This window comes from Mycteria americana, chromosome 2, assembly GCF_035582795.1.
Source record: "Mycteria americana isolate JAX WOST 10 ecotype Jacksonville Zoo and Gardens chromosome 2, USCA_MyAme_1.0, whole genome shotgun sequence".
NCBI classification, from domain to species: Eukaryota; Metazoa; Chordata; class Aves; order Ciconiiformes; family Ciconiidae; genus Mycteria; species Mycteria americana.
In genome coordinates, this window is record NC_134366.1 from 137,715,350 (window position 1) to 137,736,983 (window position 21,634).

General features: G+C 38.5%; 1 protein-coding gene across 1 annotated transcript in view; it reads left to right on the forward strand.

The window, feature by feature from the left end:
- The window catches only part of PREX2 (phosphatidylinositol-3,4,5-trisphosphate dependent Rac exchange factor 2), a 189,916-nt gene that overhangs the window by 141,007 nt on the left and 27,275 nt on the right, over nt 1–21,634 (forward strand). Inside the window, exons 35-37 of the mRNA XM_075494782.1 lie at nt 1,602–1,745; nt 6,455–6,569; nt 19,663–19,729. Of these exons, the coding sequence (XP_075350897.1) occupies nt 1,602–1,745; nt 6,455–6,569; nt 19,663–19,729 (326 nt within the window). The remainder of the gene's footprint in view (nt 1–1,601; nt 1,746–6,454; nt 6,570–19,662; nt 19,730–21,634) is intronic.

Consider the following 21,634-nt stretch of genomic DNA (forward strand, 5'->3'; position numbering starts at 1 on the left):
TTCAGCCAGTAGAGGTTTTCCTGCAGTGAACTTTGTTCAGTGAGCAAAAAGCCCTCATTTTTTCCTAAGTCTCATAACTCCCCTGGGAAGGGAGGAAAGCATGTCTGCTTCACATCAAGCTTTTCTAGAACAATTCCCTCGCCAGATCGAGACCACACATGAGAGAACCTCTGCAATACCCCAAACCAGAAGATACAAAGCTCCTCCACAAAGCTGCCTGTGCTCCAAAGAATTGAGTAGTGCAGGGCTGGTAGTCAGGTAGGAATTAGCCTACATAAGACCATATTTATTTCTGTATAATTCAAGCAAGGACCCTGTTCAGAGTGTTTGTTTTAAAAAGAAGCCCTGCCAAGCCAGGTATCAATACAGAACCGGAGTTACAGGAGGGCCTCCTGATGGGGAGTTAACCCTATGCCTATGCCATAAACTGTTCATATTGCTGCATCTTCCAGCTGGTGTCTGTGCTAAAACAGAGATAAATGGAAAGTCAGTGTGTTCTAGGATTGTAATAAGCTCTGTATTTCCTTTTGGTTTAAGTGCTGCCACCACAGCCATCCTGACTGTGGTTACAGAAGACAAGGAACTCGCAAATTTGGTTTTTCCATTTATGATTCTGCCTAATCAATAAAAGAAAAAAAAGTCTTTTTCTTATTACCAAAAATAGTGAAAAGTGTTCCTTTGGAATCTTTTCCGTTTAGGTACAAAATAATTTATGCACACAGTGTAAAAACTACATAATAATATTAATGCAAATCACTACATTTTATTGTTACTGCTTTCAACTTGGAGACTTATATATGGAAATGATAGTTAAACAGGAAATATATACAAAGCTTAAATTGGATTAAACTTAATTCCTCTGAGAGATTTAACTAAATGGAAAATTTTCATCAACTTTTGCTAATTGTCATTACATGTTTATCATCTGGCATAATACACACGATGTGTGTTGGGGAATCACTGTAACTGCAAAGTGATACTGCTAGTTGCCCTGAACTCTATACCAATTGATGTATTATGACATTTAGCTTCAAAGTATAATGAAATATGCTCTTACAGTTTTATATATTCTACCATAATACATTTGTTTTCTCAGTTGAGTCCTGATTTTTAATAACAATTTAATGAATAAGCTGGCAGCTACTGTATATTTACTTGTGTTCTATCCCACACAAATCTGAGGAGAATCTGATTCTTTATATCACACTGACCTTATACATCGTGCACCTGAGGAAGGCATGTGAAATATGGCTAAAGGTATCCTTCCAGTGATTTCAAACTATGTGCAGTATGTAGATGTTTCTTCAGATTTACAGGGAATACAAGTAGGATGTTGCCAACTACATTGTTTGCTTAGTATTTTTGCTGCTGTTGTCATCTCTGCCCGCCTGTCAGTCACTGCTTTTCTGTTTATCTACTTCCTGATACCGGATAGACCAAAAGTGACCACAGCAACACAGAGTATAACGTAAAATACTGCACGTATTAGTTTTGTGTCTGCAGTGATCTTTATCTAACCATGTGAATTTTAAGTGCAACAGTTTCTGGAAAAGGATGTGTCATTGCTTTTAATGAAATAGTAACACTGACTGTATTCTTAGATGTACCAATCACATACCAAGCAGAAGGAAGCCGGCAAACGCTGAAGGTTTACTTCTACCTTGATAGTTACCATTTTGAACAGCTTCCTCAAAGGCTGAAGAATGGAGGGGGATTTAAAATCCACCCAGTACTTTTTTCACAAGGTAACTTGAGTTTTAATTCCCCCCTGCCCAATTCTTTCACATAATATTTAACTCTCTTTAAAACCCTCCTTATTGACTCTGATTTAAATCCTTTGTAAGTATAAGGGCACAATGCTTATATTTAAATATGTTGTTGAATGTGGGCATTTATTGAGAACTTTGAATTAAAATGTGAATTTAAGAAATGCTGAGATTTGTGTTTAGAAAAATAGAGGTATGGGTATACATTTCTAAGTTTATACCTGTTATATGATTCCAACACCAAAGAATGAATCCTCTTTCATCGATATTGTTTTGTTCTTTGTAGACATTAGTGGACAATAGTCGGGCCATGAAACTTGCTTTTAAAAGTGTTTTGCATTCCAAATGCTATCGTAATCTTTTCCTGTTACTTCAGATTTAAGGACTAAATTGTTACCGCCTGAGAATTCTGTCTCTTTAAAATGTTATGAAGACTTAAATAACGTTTTCAGGCTTTTGTAGTTATGACACTGCAAACGTTACCAAAGTGATGAATGGTGGCGCTGATGCTCAGACTGTTCATAAATTGCAGGCAGCCTGCATTAGCTGCAGTGTCATTACAGTCATCAGGAGTGTGGAGTTTGATTCACTGAAATGGTGAATGCGAGGTGCTGATTGCCTTGAGCCGCCTTTGATTTCAGAGGGAGCTGAAAGTACTCCGTACTTTGCGAAAGGCTTCCAGGGTCTATGTGGAATAGGCAGAAGTCAGGCATACAAATGAAGGTTTCGAGGAGGGTTTGGTCTCTGATAGATAAGGAGGATGTAAAAGGAAATAGCAGACAGTAAGATACATGAAGAAATGGCCGAACTTACTGTAAACTTAAAACACACAATTTTTTAAAAATAAGATCCCTGAAGTCTGATTTTTAAACAAACTAATAAAGACAGACTTCAGTGGATTTCTTTTGAACGGATTGATTTCAGTCATAAGGGAAGATGAGAACACTGAGCAGGAGACACATTTCAGTAGAGCAGACAAAAAGGCACATGAAAGAGAACAGAAAATTCCTTGGTTCAGATGAGATCCTGGAAATACTAATTTTTTGGGATTCGAGAGGGGATTCAGAGTGCTACAGAACTTATTTTGCGGAATTTTTTCCCTTTCTGTTTCCAGAAGCTCAAAATATTTGAGTCTTAGGATAAGCATCTTTGTAGTCAGCTAAAGGAAAAGGGTAAAGATTCGTTCAAGTGTTACATCTGCTTAGTAATTTTCAGTAATATAGAAGATTTCTTCTTTCTTTATCATACCAAATTTCTTTAATTTTCAAGGATCCCACTCCAAAATAGTCCATTAGACTCCAAGAATAAGAAGTCCTGGATAAGAAGTTAAATTCTAGTGTTTAAGTCATTATTTTTGTTTTTTTCCCCTCATTAATAAGTGAATTGGAACTCTATTTTTTACTTCTTTCCTATGAGGTTTGGCTGAGCTGCCATCAAACTAACTCAGTAGATCCCCATCTTTCACTGACATTTATTAGCTACAAATGTAGAAATCTTCTGTAAGTTCCTCTGTGAAGTGAATTCTCGCTTCCCAAGCTTAACAGAGGAAAGCTGCTTCCTGCCTAAAATACAATGGTTTATGATGTTTTCAAATGGAACATTTAGAAAATCATGTGTTTGGAATACTCTATCAAAGGCACAAGTCAGTGCACATCAGTCTATTTATCTCTGTGTTGCTCTATTCTGTGTTGCGTAGCTCCATGCCTAAAATTACAAGTCTATATATTTGCAGGATTAGGACTGTAGACATGTTTAAAAATTTGTAAACATTTACCCAGGCTATATTATGTATATTTACGTATGCAGAATGTTGAGAATGTTGAGATATTGCTCTTCGCATTCAGATTTCTTTTTTTCCTACGTTAGAATCGAGATCTCAGCAATAAATAAGCTTAATTAAAAGACACTTTATTTAAAATTAAAATTCAGTTTATTGAAAATTGCTACTTAGTCTCTTAATTATGTAAGGTTTTTAAATTGTTTAGTTTTTCATAGAATCCTAGAATAATTCAGATTGGAAGGGACCTCAAGAGGTCTCTAGTCCAACCTCCTGTTCATAGCAGCATCAGCTGTGACATCAGACCAGGTTGCTCGGGTGTTTATCAGGTAGGATCTTGAAAACACCCAAGGACAGAAACTGCACAACCTCTTGGGTAACCTATTCCTCTACTTGACTGCCCTAATGGTGAAAAAGTGTTTTCTTTCTATCAAGTTGAAGCATCTCGTGTTTCAATTTATGTCCGTTGCCTCTTGTCCTGCCACCATGCACCATTGCAAAGAGCCTGGCTCTGTCTTCTTGTTGACCTCCTGGTAGCTAATGGCAGCTGGCTAGTAGGTCTCTCCCAAAGCCATCACTTGTACAGGCTGAACAAGCTCAGGTCCCTCAGCCTCTCCTCACAGAGCGTGTGCTCCATCCCATGACCATCTTGGTGGCCCTCTACTCAACTCTTTCCAGCTGATCAGCTTTCATATGCCATGGGGCCCAGTAGACACAGCATTCAAGATGCTGTCTAATGAGTGTTGAGTAAGGTGAAGACAAGCAATTCTTTCAGTCTACTGGCCATGCTTATGTTAATACAGTTTAGGATGCTCTTGACCTTCTTGGTTGCCAGAGAACACTGCAGGCTCCTGTTCAGCTTGCTGTCTAACACAACCCCGAGGTCCTTCTCAGCAGAGCTGCTCTTTAGGCTCTGCCTTCCCAGGTGCAGGACTTTACATTTGTCCTTGTTCAGTTTCACAAGGTTCCTGCTGGCCCATTCCTCCAGCCTGACTAGGTCCCTCTCTAGGTGACCCTGCATTTGCGTATATCCACTGCTTCTCCCAGTTTGGTATTAGCTGCAAATTTGACTTGCCTCCTCCAGGTCAGTGATAAAGATGTTGAACAATATGGATCCCTGTAGTATTCTGCTTGTAATGGGCCCCTAGGTAGACCATGTCCCATTAGCTACTACCCTTTGAGCCTACCCATCCTTCCAGTTTTTTTTTCCCATTCAGTTGTCTATGCCTTCAGACCATAATATCCTAACTTGGATTCAAGAATAGCATAGAAGACATGTTTGTAAGGAAAGCTTCCTTACAAAAGAGCTTTCTAATATATTAGGTAGAAAAATGTCAAACCCTTCAAAAAGGGGAGAGCCAAAGCACACACTGTGGGATTCCCTGCCAGCACCCATGAGCATGGTGCCCGCAGTGCCTGTAAAGGCAGAACCGCGTACTCCAGCCAGTCCCGACAGATGACTGAGTTTCCCGGTTGGGTAATCTAATTGGATAAAACCAACTTTATGCCAGTAAAATAAGCAGTATGGATTATCAACTCTGTTTGCACTAACGTGCTATTATAAATGGAGTTCAGCAGATACTTTTGTGGGGGCTTTCTGGTGTGACTTAGCACCAAGGAAGTTAAGAAGCAAGTCTGACTGTTTAAATTTAATGTTTTTCGCACAGAAGTAGAATTACAAACTCTGAAAGCACAGAAGGGGAGTGCAATTTGCATGTTCTTTCACAATGAATGAATTATTTATTAACTGGTCATATTAAGCAGTACAAGCAGAATTAATATTCTGTGTGCAGCTGAAGCTCTAAGACGGCAGTATGTTTCCATCAGAACTCTGCTTATTGCTTGCATTTTTTGATAGGGTGTTGAATTCTTAGAATGTGTATGGATTATTAAAGTGGCAATATTCCTAATTGTAAAATTTTTAATGCTTCTCCCCAGAAAAACTATTTCACGAAGAGCCCGTGTTTTATGTTATAATAAGGTTAACCTCTTAATGTGAAGATCTTGACTTTTCCAGTCCAAATTTTCTTGAGAACCTTTCAAACACTTGATTTGACTTGGCTAAAGAAAAGGTTAAACTTCCCCGAGTATCTAAATTACAGGGGCTGGGGGAATGTTCTTTTTTTTTCTTTGTTTTTTTTTGAAAACTATTGCTAAGAAGAGCATCCCGAAATGGATAGCAGTTGTTAATTTTTTCCACCTTTTAATTTCTGTGCAATGATTGTATGAGAAGGACATATGATCCTTCCTTTAATGGAAGTCTTTGTTTAGTTCCTGAGTTCTTTTAGCAATGTTCATCCTTGCTTTGGTGAAGTGAATACAACAAAGGTGAACATAGTCAAGTATTTGACTTTAGAAACTTACCTGATCCCTGAAAAGGAGCTTATAGGGCATTTTCAGAGATCCAGAGAAGTTTGCTTTACTTGATCCAGAAGAAGGCATTCACATTATCAGTGGGAATAACTAGACATTCAGGTGCTCCACACCTCCCAAAATTGGGCTTCGTAAGAAGTTGTTAGGTCTCCCTCTGTGAAAGTAGCTGGTATATTAATCCTTTCTTTCCTCTACCCCAGCTCATTCTGCTGTTTTCTTCCAGGATATATCAGAACTAAAAAACCCATTTACATTCATAGGGCAGGAGTACTTTAATTAGAGCAACGGAACTCAAACTAGCGCTCTCCTTTATATTTTCCACAGGGCAAGAAATATAATTTTTCTTGTAAATGAAATCTTAAAGAGAGATCTGTATGAATTTGATGACATACGGAAACAGCTCAGCAATCCACAGTGGGGTCACAGCCTCAAGGTTAAAAAGTAATTCACTAGCGTGTGAACAAAGCTACAAAGAAAGCGAAGACTAAATATTTAATACTGATTTTTCTCTTCTCCATTCTCCTTTCTCTTTCCACAGCATTGGAGAGCATGGAAGGATATTATTACAGAGATAGTGTCTCAGTAGAAGAATTTCAAGCTCAGATTAATGCAGCCTCACTAGAAAAAGTCAAGCAGTATAACCAGAAACTACGGTGGGTAATAAACCAACATTCCTGAGATTAGTTTACCAAGTTCTGCTTTTCAACTCAGTTTCTATGACACATCTTTAAACTGCAGTGCGTTGTATGGTGGTTGTTTTTTGGTGCATGATTGAATAAGATCCAAGATTCATGGTTCTGACTTTTTTGATTTCTGCATTATTAAGTTACTTTTTAAAAAAAATGTTTTCTCATGAAAGCTATAGCTGTAATTGCCTCCAGATTGTTGTGCTAATGCATATAGAAAAGGAAATGTCTACTTGATCACAAATGCAGTATCAGAATTGCTAAACATTATGATCTGATTTTGCAGACCATCTTTACCTAATTTCTACAGAATAGGACTTAAAAAATAGTGTTGTTTTCCTCAAAGCTGAGCATCTTCCTCCCCACCCCCCGCCATACTAATGGGAATATAAACAAATTTGGATACTTGCATCACCTTCGGGCATGGGTTACAGAGTGCATACTTGCCAATATATGTAAAGATTATGCAGCTGTGTATTTCAGTAAATATTTCATTAAGAAGTTGCACATAAAGACAGAATTTCTGGTATACAAAATAATCTATTAGTTATGAAGTAAAATAATGAAGATGTATACATAGACCACCCTTGCATCACACTGTATCTGTGAAAAACACCTGTTTGAGTACACTTACTTGCACATGAGTTGAAGAAAAAGAATGCAAAGGGCTGCAGTAAAATCGCATCTATTAATTTTTAAGATTCTTGAATCAGATGGAAACACTATCATTTCACTAGAACTGTTAGGCAGCTTTTAAAAGCAGCAGAGAACAGGAGTTAAAAAAAGAAGTTAAGGACAGTGGAGAAGGGGAAAGAGGATAAATGAAGGCCTCTTTCCAATTCCTTCACCTGTTGGCCCGCTCCTGTCTTTGGAAGGTTTTCTTCATAGATCTTGCAAAAGCATTTCTCTAGATTCTGTTTTAATCTAAGCACTACTATAGCAAAAGTGATTTTAAAGCCAGTTGTATTCAGTGAGTACTGAATATTTCATTTTTTTGTGACATCTGTGTCGGTGCACTTCTATGTTAACGACAAATGTAGTATTTATTTAGTCTGTTTTCCACCTTCTTGTATTAGTACTTCCTATTTGGAAAAAAAAGTTCCTTCTGAGTATTTATTTGACAAGGCTTATGTTATTAATCAGTTTTACAGAAAGCTTTGGTCATGCCAGTCTTTGGCCTAGATGAAGTCAGCTAGCGTTGGAAAGAGATTTCCATCAGTCGGACAAGGCAAGACTTTTTGTGCTGTTCTTTCTATGAATAGGCCCAATTTAGCCCCCGTGAAAATCCTTAAAATAAATTCTTCCTGACTTTATGCTCTAGTGTTCCCTGACCTTGCTTACCTTGTGTGTTAGGACCTCCATTCATGCTGTGGCTCTAATGAGGTACATTCCTCTTATGGTGTTGCGACTCACACTTGCTAACCTCTGAGGCCTAGTTTTGCAAGAAGTTACTATGAAAGAGTTAGCATTCAACAACAATTACTTTGGGTAGCTCTGTCCAGTCACAAGAACAGGAAAATTTTGGATTTTTTGCCAGCCATCTAAAGTCTGATGAGAACATTCAGTAATTGACTTTTTTGTTTGCTTTCTGGTGAACTCTACTCAGTTCTTAAATGAGGCACAAACAGCTTCAGGAATTCACTGACATAATGTGAAGAGGAAAAACAGAAAAGCAGATGCTTCGTTCTTGTTCTGCCATTTGCTAGCCTGTGTAGGTGTTTGGCCAGGAGAATCTAATAACGTAACTACAGCAGCAGAAGATATTAACATTTGGGTAATTGCTCTAAAGAAGAACAAAAAAGTGAAATTGAATATTGCCTGGAAACATACGCAAGTGCAATAATACTATCTTAAATGCTTCACATGGAAGAAATCCTCTGTGCAGAACCACCTAATCAGTAATAAAATAAGTCATTCGAGACACAATCCATAAACCATTCTTTCTCCATAGAAAAGGAATGCATTGCTTGCTTTTGAAATGACCATCTGATGACCATCTTATAACCTCTCCATCGCTACAGCAGCAGAAAGCAAATGGGAGGAACAGCAAAGGAAAAAGTAGTGGGAGAAGAGGATGGGGACTAGTGGGAATGAAACCACTGGTTGGCAGTGACACTGCAGCTGAGCCATCCATTGATGAGAACTCTTGATACAAGTTCAGCTTCTCTTATTCCTGACGCATTTAGATAATAATGCTCTACTGTGAAACAGATGAGGCCACTTTGTTGTGTATGGTCCCACTTACAAACAGAGATGTTGGCCTAACTTGGGAAGTACCCAAGCAGGACAGTAAAATTAAAAATGAGTAGTACCTTTGCTCAGCTACCTCTTAATTTCTTGTGGTAAAGTCTTGTTAAAGTTTGAGTACATGGAACATTTTTGAGGAATGTGGTGTCATCTGAGTGAAAAATCTGATACTGATGTGTGCCCTAAAAGAATTCATTTACAAATCATTTCTTTGAATGAATCAAAAGGTGTATTAGTAAGTTTTTAGTGGATTTCAGGAAGGATAACCTTTATTCATCATATAAAGTCAAGAAGCTGAATCCTTGCTCTTATTGCAAAATTCATTCATAACTATGGAACTGTGACCAGCTTTTCCACAGTATCAGAAGTGATACAATAAATCCAGGTGCAAAATTGTCCTCCTTGACACTGATTTGAGCATTGTAAGAGCTTCTGTCTTTCATGGTTCTTGCTTTGGGGCTTTTGCAAATACTACCTCAACTATGAAATAGTAATGATAAGATTATCATTTTTATGAGAATGCATGAAAGACAGTTGAAAATCGGTTATAGGATTTCATGCTTATGTGGAATGGAGAGAATGTCCCTCCATCTTCTGTAATAGACTTAACCCTACCTATTTGAATCTAATTAATAATATAAGGGAACTTTTATTCTAAGGCCAGCTAAAGTTGTGTTTTTCTACAATTCCTGAGGCAACATCCCCTACCCCAGCAATACGTAGGAAGTCCTTTATTGGGATAAAGATGTTATTTAAAAAAAAATACAACCAATACCTAGTTTATGAAATTTCTGAAACTGCTGGGAAATATTCAGCATCTGGCCCACGATTATTCTTAATCATGCTAGATTTCTTTCTCACAGTCAGCCAGATTGCACTTATTTTTCTAGTTCACCAACTCTGTTTCTCTGACACTGATAAGGAAAAGAAAGTTATGCTCAAATTCTGATTGCAAGTTGAGCTTGTGCTAGTAGTTGCCAGCAATGTAAATTTAATCTCATCAAATTGTTTGCTAATGAGAAATGTGCAGTACAACCAAGTGAAAGTAATTAGGTCAGCAAAGATTTTAAAGATCTTTATTACTATGTGTTTGATAGCTCAGCAGTTGTCTTCTAATTTAGAAGAGGACCAGAAAGAACCTGTGTATCTGACCTGTACAGAGGCTGATGTTAAGTGAGCCCATTCTGTTTTCTCCGGCCTCCTGCCACTTTTCCCCATCTTCCTCCTTTGGTACTCCTTGCCATTCGAATAGGCTTTTTCCATCCTGAATCAGTCCTTTTGCTTTTACAGGTACTAGAGACTGTTTTGCTTCAACAGTGCAGGGCACAATGGTATTTGAATCCATTTTACAATCCACTATTACAAATGCTGATAGGAATAACGAAAACTCACAAATGCGCTATATTTACTTGGACTGCTTGGTTGCTTTAAGTATTCTCTTGCAAATCTTGAGTCATGTAATTGTAAAAAGCATGAAGGTAAACCTTAATGGTAATTTTTGAAGCATTACTGCTTTAAGAATTACTCAGTTAAAATACATTCTGTCCTTTGAATACGATTTTTATATTTGGTAAAGGTCTTTCTCCTGCAGAGTGAAATTCAGTACGGTAGTTATTATTATGTTGCATAGAAATAAATCTTATGGTCATTACTGCGACCAAAAGATTGGTTGCAATGCAGGCCTGTTGGAAGCTGGGACAGACCCTGACAGACAGGTTAGCTGAATGGCCATAACTCAGCCAATCCTTGGACTCAATAGTGACTGTAAGATAAAACATTTAGTTGGATATGAGAACAGTTTTCATCCTCAGAGAAATCAGATTTTGGATTAGCTTCCTGCAAAAAGTAAGCCATTTTTTTCAAATGGACCTTGATGAGTGTAGGAATGACAACCTCTGTAATGTTTGTCCAAGTTATCAGAAATTTGGACTTGATGGCCCAGGATGGGACTTTCAGTCTACAGTAGTAGGGAAGCTGCTCTTCCAGTCTTCCTTTCTCTGTGAGTATTTGACATTTTATCAGATTAGTCTTTTTTTGTTTTTTTGGCTGTGAATTCTCTGTCTGGGAAAAAATTGGGTTCCTCCTATGACATTCTATTAAAATGCAGTTTTCTACAGGTGTGCCTGGTTAGCTTCTTAATCAGAAAAGTCCAGGCACATCTGCTCTTTAAGAGCTTTTTCCTGGACTTGTCTGTGCACACGAGGGATGTATCTCAAAGACAGAGAGAATGTTCAGGGCACAGATCATTCAGTGGGGTGCAGAGCTGTGGCTGTACCAAGTATGCTTCCAGGTTCTGGGTCTCTGCAGTATGCTTTGCTGCACATTGTTGACTGCAAGAGCAAACTATGGTGGAATATAGGTGCCTAAAACTGCACATCAATATACCTGTTTGGATTCCAAAACTGTCTATGCAGATAATTTTCAGCTGATGAGAAATTAGTGAAGTCACTGGCTTTTAGATTCATAAGCATTTTTAATGCCTCTTCAGCACCTGTGCTTGCATTTAGACATCTAAACACCTTTAAAATTTGGTTCCCAACGTTATGGTGGCTTGGATTGGGAATATTCAGAGGGAAATAAGCAAAATAATAGATGAAGTTGAGGTTAGGAGAGCTCTACTTTCCCATAACTTTTATTTTCTCCCCAGTGCGGCACTTTCTTGTGACACCCCTGACTATACGATGACCCAGTTCTTCACTCCAAAGATAGGATCATGCTGTGGGAAAGACAGCTGAGGATTGCTATGCATCCCCGCCGCTGGTGTGGGTGCTAATTACCACTGTGTAGTAATTAACTTGCCTGTGCATCAATAGACAAAGAAGGTCTGGAAAAAATGTTCCTTCCTTCCTGCCTACCATTCTGTGTGATTTGGAACTATTCTTTGAAGTCAGCTGTGTCCAGGGTTATTGGCAGCTACTTTTGTAGCCTGTTGTACAGCCATAAAAGAAGAAAAATTAAAGCAAGCAGTAAAGGGAAAAGGCCATTTTTGTGGGTTTTTTCCCTATGTTGCTGCTTTCTTGGATATCGTTTTAGGAGGTAAATGCAAGTCTGTTACGCTAAGGAAGCAATTATAATCAGTGAATCTAATGACAAATGATTTAGGTAACTACCCTCATTACATTGAACATCTGATTACGCTGAATGTAATATTTCTCATTTTAAAGTGTTTCATTTACAATGTAACTTCAAACAGTTTCTCTGTCTGAAGCCTCCTGTATTTATTTTATGGCATAAGTAGCCCTCCACAGAATGATGGCAAATTTAATTTAATTCTTTATTCAGGGATGTTATAATCCATGAGGTTTTCATGTTGTTGGGTTTTCTTGTTTCTTTTAATTTTTAAAAAGACAAGAAAAGGAAACTATTTCTGCCCCTAGAATTTATGCAAGCATGGAACAAAATCTGTCTGAGGAATGTAACATCTTTTTTATTTATACACGCACGTATACATGCACAGCAGCCTCTCAAGCTGCAGGCTTCTTGGCAGGCTGATGTTTTCCATATCCTGTATAATTTAGTCAAGGCAGAAAATAGATGTGATGGCACTCATGGCTTCAGGCTGAACTAAAATTCTCTAATAGTTGCTTTGGTATAAATGAGGTACAATGACATAAAGGACATATCCACTTAGAGATAGTTAATTACTATGAAAGAAAGAGCTTGTCTGTCTCTGGAACAAACTGATGGGTCCTCAAGACAATACCAGTGTTATCACAAAGACCAGATCGTCTATCAATTCCTGTAATAAATGCATTAAAATCCACCTTAAAACTGGCAGATTCCTTCCCCCACTGTTTCCAGTGGAAAGCTTTTCCAAACCAAATTGCTCATGTGGTTAAGAAGCTTATGCTGTTTGTCCTTGTGCTGCTGTTGTCCTGTGATTTTAGTCTTACCCTCCTCTCCCTCACGTCTACCCACTTCAGTGAGCAACATGTTAATGAGCAATGTTAACAGTTTTTGTCATTGCCATCAAATTCAGAAAAAAGTAACCTGAGGAGAGTTACAGGTTTCAGAGAATGATTCTGTGAAAATATTTTCTTTTTGGTGCAGTGGGATATTTATAAAGCAGGTGAAAAACTGTTTTCCTATTTTCAATACTAGGTATTTGATACATTGCTTTGTGTTTAAAGAAGTAACAGTAAAACTGGACTGCAATGGTACATACACAAATTTATCATGTATTTTATATGACTATAAAAATTGGAAATCTAATGCCTTTTAGATTTTTAGGATGTGGTTCCAAATGAACTAGGTACTCGTGGCTGAACTCTCTCTAAGTGCAAAATCTTTATGAAGGAGAGACTGAAAATTAAGCATTCACTCTGAAGGACATAACAAGGAAATAATAGCTAAATTTGTCTCCTGATGAACTTAATGAGAAGCATTTTAGGTAGAACAGAAATTAAGATTCATTGCGTCTAAGTGAAGCAAGACCAGAGAGAGAATAGAGAGATCCTGAACAAAGTAAATTAAATTTGTCTAGCTGGTCTAAAAGATATTGCCAGCTGGCCTGAATTTAGCTTTGTTTTTTTTCTCTTGCAGTGCTATGCTCTTTCTGTGAGTGTAAATTCATTGTTTCTTTAGGCTTTTGACAAAGTATGATCAGTACTTATTATAGGTAGTGTTCTGAAATTGAAAATTATGTGTCTTGATAGATTATATATACTGAGTCTTTGCTCACTGAGGGGGACATCTGGTTCAGTCTGCTTTCTTTATCCTCTGCAAATGCAGAGAACATGTATCCGCAGTGATCTGAGGTGGAGCCTTTTCTTTCACTCCTGGTCACTGATAGGAATCCAGCTCAAGCCTGCGGCTTGTACGCTTGTAGCTGTAGTAGAAACCCTGACGACCCAATGACTATTTGGCATGTTGTCTTTTTTAACAGTGTGTATTCCATGTCTGGAATATCGGGAGCCAAAAAGGAGACATCTACTGTCTGAAAGGCGAACGTGGAAGCAATTAGTTAGTACTAATGGGTTCAGTGTGGATTTGGCTGTTTGGATAATGATGGGAGAAGCAGAAAGGCAGCTGTAACTGGTCTGTGGCCCAAGACTTCCCTTTCACATCACAAATAGGGTGGTTGCAAGTAATCTTGGAAGTAGGTAGAGATGCTGGAGACTAGATTCCTGGAAAAACAGGGGTTAAAATGTAGCATGTGAAAAGTGGGCAGTGTTACATAGAGCAAATGGTATTTTTTTCCTTTTTTTATCATCCCTGACTTTCTGTCTTCACATTTCTATGATCCCCTGCTGTGTGTTTATAAAGGTTTGAGAGTAGGGCTGTGATGTGCCTGCTAGGATACTAGGGCTGTTCCTTTGCAAGCATCCTTCTCAGTTTGCACCTCAGATACTTGTACTCATCCTGACACCAATTTCTCAACATGCCCTTTTCACAGACTGGAGAGAGTTTAAATTGGTGGGAGACCTGTAGTTTAGCCAGGTGCTGCAGGCTTGCAAGAAAATGAGGAGCACTATGAAGAATCATCCCCTCTGTTTAAGACTCCAGTTTTAGGAATTCGGTTTTCCAGGGTTGAAAGTCTTGTGTCCCAGCTATGCTCCCAGTCTACTCCACTAAAGCAGACAGTTGCCAAGAAAGCCCTTAAGTTTCATTTCTTGAAATTTTCTTAAGACCCCTCCCCACTGTAGGTATTTCTGTGCATAACTAAATCTAATTATTCTTCTCTTTTCTCTGTGTATTTTGCGTGTCTCACCTTACAGTCACATCCTCCTCCCCATAGACTGCACTGTTTCCCACAGTTCTGTTTGCTTACACTTATAGTAGAGACTGACAAAAGCTGGTTTGTCACTTTGTGCCCAGAGTAAGCCAGGAATCATAGAATCATTTAGGTTGGAAAAGACCCTTAAGATCATCAAGTCCAACCATTAACCTGGCACTGCCAAGTCCACACTAAACCATGTCCCTAAGCACCACATCTACATGTCTTCTAAATACGTCCACGGACGGTGACTCAACCACTTCCCTGGGCAGCCTCTTCCAATGCTTGACAACCCTTTCGGTGAAGACATTTTTCCTAATACCCAATCTAAACCTCCCTTGGCGCAACTTGAGGCCATTTCCTCTTGTCCTGTCACTTGCTACCTGGGAGAAGAGACCTACCCCCACCTCTCTACAGCCTCCTTTCAGGTACCTGTAGAGAGCGATAAGGTCTCCCCTCAGCCTCCTTTTCTCCAGGCTAAACAGCCCCAGTTCCCTCAGCTGCTTCTCATCAGACTTGTGCTCCAGACCCTTCACCAGCTTCGTTGCCCTTCTCTGGACACGCTCCAGCACCTCAATGTCCCTCTTGTAGTGAGGGGCCCAAAACTGAACACAGTATTCGAGGTGCGGCCTCAGCAGTGCCAAGTACAACGGAAGGGCTTACTGAGTTGCTTACACATCAAATATGAATTACCCATGGTAAGTTCAGAGCCACATGGTGTTAAAATTTTCTGGTTTGCACTTCAGTTTGCACAATAGTTGTGAAAGGTCAGAATATTACTATGTATGCTCTTTGAGAATTTAAAATCATGATACTGTCATGAAGGTTTTCTCTTGTTACAATTAAACCTTTCTCTAACTACTAATGACACTGTACTTAGGATTGTATCACTGACATAGATGTTAGAACACATAATTCAAAATCACTAGGTCTTAGTGTGGGCTGAGAGAGTAATTATACTTGGTATTTTATCATTTATTGAGACTTACCATTTAGTGGAAAGAACATGTAAAACACTTCTAGATTTGTTTGCTGTGACAACAAATAGTTTTCTGCAATGGGCACTTTGTACTACAGAAACAATTGAATTTATATATGTATTATATATATATATAAATATATATATATATATATATATATATAAAAAAATTTATTTCCAAATGTGTGTGTATACATATATATAATGTTTGCTATAAACATGCTTACCTGTATAGTTAACAACCAGATGGCAGAACACAGGATTGTTATTAAAGAAATATAAAAGTATGTGTGCATGTATATGCAAATACACAGAGATGTTATTTATCTATTTCATAAATATGTACTTTGTAGTTTGAGCTGAAGAAAAGAATTAGGGACACTAATTCTAGCACTTCCTGACTCTGCACCTCTGTACTGATATATCTTTTGTGATGTTGTTGACCATGCTTATCTACACGGTCTTGAATATCTTGTGACCAAGGGATTGAAAATCAAGTAGAATTAAAATATATTTCCATCCTTCTGTTGAAGACAGTAAGAATTTATTTATGTTTATGCCACAGTGATGAATAAAATGTAAAAGACTAAATTCTTTTCTGCTATAACATCAAAGCAAAACCTTTCTAGAGCAGAACCCCCAACTTGCCTTTATTTAATGCCATAACCCAATTACCTGCGCCCCCCCCCCTCCCCCTCCAGTCACTTCTTTACTATCCTTCTGTTTCGAAGAAAAGATGATCAACATCTAGGATAACCCTGTGGGCTTCCTGAAACAACAGACTGAGAGTAAGACTAGAAACTTGGCTTTGCTTGAATTATTTGCACGTACAAAGTTACTCAGGAATGCATGTCTCTATGGGTTTGGAGCCTCCTTAGGGTTCAGTTTTCAATACTTCAAATTTTCAGGATTTTACATGTCCAGGTCAATTTTGGAGGGTACCCTGTAAAATGCTTCACTAAGAAAACATCAATACTTCTGCATCTCCTTTGTACTCAAGTTCTGGGAAAACATCTTGGGAAGGCATTCATCTTGTGATAGATTTTTCTTTTTGAACCCCGAGATGTTTGTTACCTCATTCCAGTGTAAGGTTTCCCTGAGATACTTGTCCCATTATTTGCCATTGTTACATAGGGGATATCTTACAAAACACAGCAATAATCCCCTGTAGTTTTAATGCCTATTGGATTTTCTACCTTTTTTGAAATAAAGGCTTTTCTGCTACAGCTTAGAGAAATTGTAAGGCTTTTAGAAGCAAAACCAGCATCACATTTGCAGACAAAGAACTATGATTTCATTCTGGTTCATTTCAAATGGATTAGAAAATATTGTCCAAATTGGGCACCATTCCAAGATTGCCATTAACTTTTCCCATAAAATATGATTAAGGACCTTAACAAGCATTTAGTAATTAAGTGAAGTGCTTTGGAAATTTATATGCTGTCCACAGTTTGTCATGTTCTGTAAAATACTGAAGACAGTTTTTATGAAAAGCAATAAAAATAAAGCACTTGAGAAACATCTGGGAGTGTTATCTGATTGTGGGGGGGGAATAGTTTCATTTGTAACAGGATATTTTGATATTTAAAATTAATGTTGTGTATAGTTGATTTTTGTTTGTTCTTTAGGTTAATGAATAATTGACTGAATTAATGGAGTAATTCCTGTAATTGTATATCCCATTCTAGTGTCCATGCTGCTTCGTTTTGTACCCGGAGTTGATTATTTTCCATGTACTCCATTAATGTGTGTACTGTTCTATATTTGGTTTCTGGTTTCATTTAATGCAGCTGAATTTGCTGAAATAACAGTGCAAAGAGAATGGGAGTGCTGAACAGACTCTGAATGAAGCAGATTTTCCTGTGGCATGGCAGGAAAAAACAGTATAGGCTTTCAGTCCGATAATGTTAGTGGATGGCAGGGTGATGCTTTGTTTTTTAGCTTTGCTAACAAAGAAAAAGGTTGGTCTGTTGCTGCTGAGCTGGCTTTTATGTGCCGTGGCTGCTCAAAGTGATTTATGAGTAATTTTCTCTGCAAACCTCTTTTCCTTCCAATAGTCTCCAGCTTCCTTTGACACAGAGTACATTCTGGATTGTGCAACAGGCTTAATGGAATAACAGAACTAGATTAGCTTTGTTGTGCTTTCTGAGGGGATTAATTCAAACCTTAAATCTGGGAGAAGATGCTTTTCAAAACTGCAAAGCTGTGGGAAGCAAAATCTACTAGAATTAAAGGTGGCTGGATGTTATTATTTTTATCAGTTATTCCAGATTATTGAAGAATAAAAGGCTATTCAAATCTGCAGTCTGCACCCCTGCCCAGCAAGTATGTAACTATGTGAATAACTTCCCTCCTGGATAAAATCATAAAAAGCAGGCAGAGGGATTTTTATCCATGTATGTTATATGACTCAATGTTTTCATGACTGGAGGATCCAGGTGATCCTGTCATTTGAGAGTTGGGATGCAAGGATGCATTCTTTTCAGTATTTATTTTCATGTCTTATTGCAATCAGAATTTGGTTACCACACTCCATAGTTCCAGCCTGAGTCGTGGCTCAGCTGCGACCTTTAGTCAGGTCTGCTCCTTGTGCACAGGCATCGGAGCGGGATCGTAGTGATACCTTGAGGTTTCCGCTGGAGAATCTGGTTTTGTCCTATATGTTCCATAGTTGTGGCGTTTTTGTTGTTTTGTTTTATTTTATCCTTGGCCAGAATTGCTGCAGTGGTAGCTGTTGCCTGATTCTCACTGGATGCCTCGTCCAGCCAGGGAAGCCTACTAGGTGTTTCTGTTTCCAGCTGCCGCAGCATTTTAGGAGATGTTCAACCAGCAGAATGAGTTTTGTGATCATAGAATCACAGGATGGTTTGGGTTGGAAGGGACCTTTAAAGATCATCTAATCCAACTCCCCCTGCCATGAGCTGGGACAATGTTGTTTTTTTTCTTAAGTGATGCTGCAGAGGCAGAGAAGCTGTGATCTTATCACAGATACGTGCAAGATATTTCCTCTGCCTATGAGATGTTTAATGATAGCTCATCTGTGGTGAGCAATTAATTTGCTTATAAGGTAGAAAGAAAAAAAAAAAAAATCCTCTAGGGTTCCTGAGTTGAAGGAGACAGAAGAGCTCCGTGCTTCCTGTATGCTCTTTGCTAAAGCTCTTTCTTTCTGGTGTTAAATAAGAGAAGTTTTCCTGTTTTAGGAGAGAAAGACAGCATGGAAGTCCTCTGTACAAAATATCAGCCTCCTTTGTGTCAGACAGAAATTAGCAAACCTTTATCTTTTAAAACGGCACATGTTGCATTTGTCTATTTTATATACATTTTTTATGGTACTGTTCATTGGTAAGTGAAAGGTTATAGAGGGAACTGGGAGAATGTGGGTTGATGAGCTTTAGTACACAAGGGAGAAACCTGATACAGTAAGTATGCTCTCTCCATCACATTTGTGTTCTGCAGGTAAAGGGCAGTTTTCTTTAGCTTTTCCTTTCATGCACTAATTCATTTTCAAAGAAGTGTGCCTAAAGAAAGGCGGTTTGTTTTTATTTACACATGCATGCATGTGCACACATTGCAAATGTCGTTTTGCTTGTATGATCTATATTTGCCCCTTGTAGGGTTTTTGCTTTTTTGTTTCTTTTTATATTTTGAGCTTGTGTATGTTTTCCTCTGTCAGTACTGTGTATCATGTTTGAGATTCTCTTGATATTATTGCACTTATATACAGCTAATATAAAAAAAGCTTGTAGCACATGAGGTTCAGGTACTGTTTACATGCCAGGTTTCCCAAACTCACTATTAACATCTAGACAGTTGCCACAAACCTGTGGTGAAAATAATTTTCAGATCCAGTTTTTCTACTAAGTAGAGATTAAAATTTTGCACTGTATTTTCATAGGGCAGAGGGACAGTTTGTCTCCAGAACAAGAAAAATGTTCCTTATTACTTTAAAAGAAAGAGTGTTAGTGCCTATCTACCCATGTATTATTCCTTGATCCTCTCTTATCATGAAATTTAAAAAAAAATTCCAACCTTAGGGCAGTGTCTAATAGTCATCTGAACATTTTGTTCAGGAGTTTAAACAATTAACAGCTTTTGCTTTATTCTGTTTGTTCTCTCAGGGCGTTCTACCTGGACAAGTCGAACTTGCCTCCAAATTCAACATCGAAAGCGGCTTATATAGATAAGGTAAATAAAAATGCTAAGTGCCTAATTAAACTTTGCATGTTACACACTGTGTTATTGTAATCCTTTCCTGAGACTTCCTTAATTCCATCGAAAAATTGAATTATTTAAAGCTGGGGGGACAGGGAAAGGAGGAGCTCTCTTGCAGCATTTCATCCCACCTGTGTTCTAGGGGTATGTGCTGCCATGTAGTTCTGTATCAAAAGGTGTGGCTGGAGGGCATCAGTGTATCTGAGAAGGGGAACCATGGCTTTCCTTTTTCACTGTGCTTTCAGAGCAATGCAATTGCTCCAGGAGCATGTGGGGGGAGAGCAGGTGCAGGCAGAAATTCTTTGTTCTGAAAATTGGAAGGGCTGTTCCAAATGAAATACTCCTTCAGCATCCTGCTCAGAAGGCTTTCTTCTGAACCTCCTCATTTAGGCTTTCTTCAAATGCCTTCATCTGTCTTTAAACCTCTGTGACTGAGAGATCCCAGGGGCTATGAAAATTCATGTAATGCTCTCTCCTACTGTTGGAGAGTTAATGCCCATATTGCAGCCCAGTAAGGGAAAAAAGAAGTTCCTAGGGTCTTGCCTACACTGACTTCAAAAGTGATTGAGCTACTGTGGCTTGAGAAATACAGTGATCATCAGCTGAGCCCTGTGGCAGACTAAAATTTTTTGTCGATATCATCCAGCACGGGTGTTAACAGACTGATAGTTCCTGTTTCTTGGGTCTGTGCTGGGCCGCATGGGAGGGGAGGAGGACGTGCCTGTGCCTCTCCTTCCCTGGTGAGTCAGCAGCTTAACTTTCTAAGCACTCATAGGTGCAGCAGGAGACATTTAGCTATACCTGGAGAGCTTGTTACCCCTAAACCTGTTTGCTATTTCAGTGCAAAATTCAAGGGCAAGATAAAAGCATCTCATAATCCAGATCTGACCAAGGGATGCTAGGTTAAGCTAATGCATTTATTTTGCAATTGGAGCAAGCTAAGAGTGAGTGCATGATCTCAGTTTGTGGCTGTGACTTTTGCTCTATTCTCCATAGCTCTGCATTAGTAAATGGCACCAGTTAAAATTCATTTAAATGGATGCACATTAAAGCAATAGGACCTAAACCAAGTTAAATCTATTTGTGCCCAGGTTTAAATATACTGATTGTTATAATTGATTTACTTGATCTCTATGCTTTCCAATGAAGTAACCTTCATATAGGAGCAAGTGAGGCTGCCATTTCCCTAATGAGTTAAAATTGTCTTTAGGGAATGAGTCTGTCTTTCAAAAGATTCATTCTTTGAGTAACAGGGGGGTTTGTTGGAATCTTTAAGTGTTTCTGGAATAAAGAGAACGGGGAATTTGGAATTATGAGGTCTGCAAAACTGTCTTGTGAACATCTCCTTTACACAAAGCACCATGAGATGGTGCTTTTCATTGCTAGACGGCTCTTGAATGTTCCTCTTCTGAGAGCAGCCTTCCACTTGAAGCTGCCTTCTTTACTAGGTGGACCATTTATTTTCTGTACGGTAATGCTGAGGTTATTTTAAGTCCTGCCACAAAGTTAACTGTTCTTGTTTTGTAGTATGTTTTTGTCGCTTCTGTTCATTTTTATTTTTCCATGTTCTTAATCAGGATTAGGAACTAGACATTTGTATAAATAAAGGACAGTGTTGTCTTAATTATCAGCTGATTTTCTCAATGAGTCAATTAACCAGCCTTGGCATCCCTCCTGTATGTGCGTACGGTTGTAGGTTGCCTCTTCATGGCTTCCCTTCTTTGGCAATACCATTAATGGAAATGGCACTGATGGGTCTATTTGGCTTATTGAAGTGAAAAACACTTCTGTAGGCAGGACTGGGAATGAAACAGTCAGTGACAGTAAGAATTTAAAAGTTTGGAAAAGTCATAGGTCACGTAACAGAAGACTGTGTGC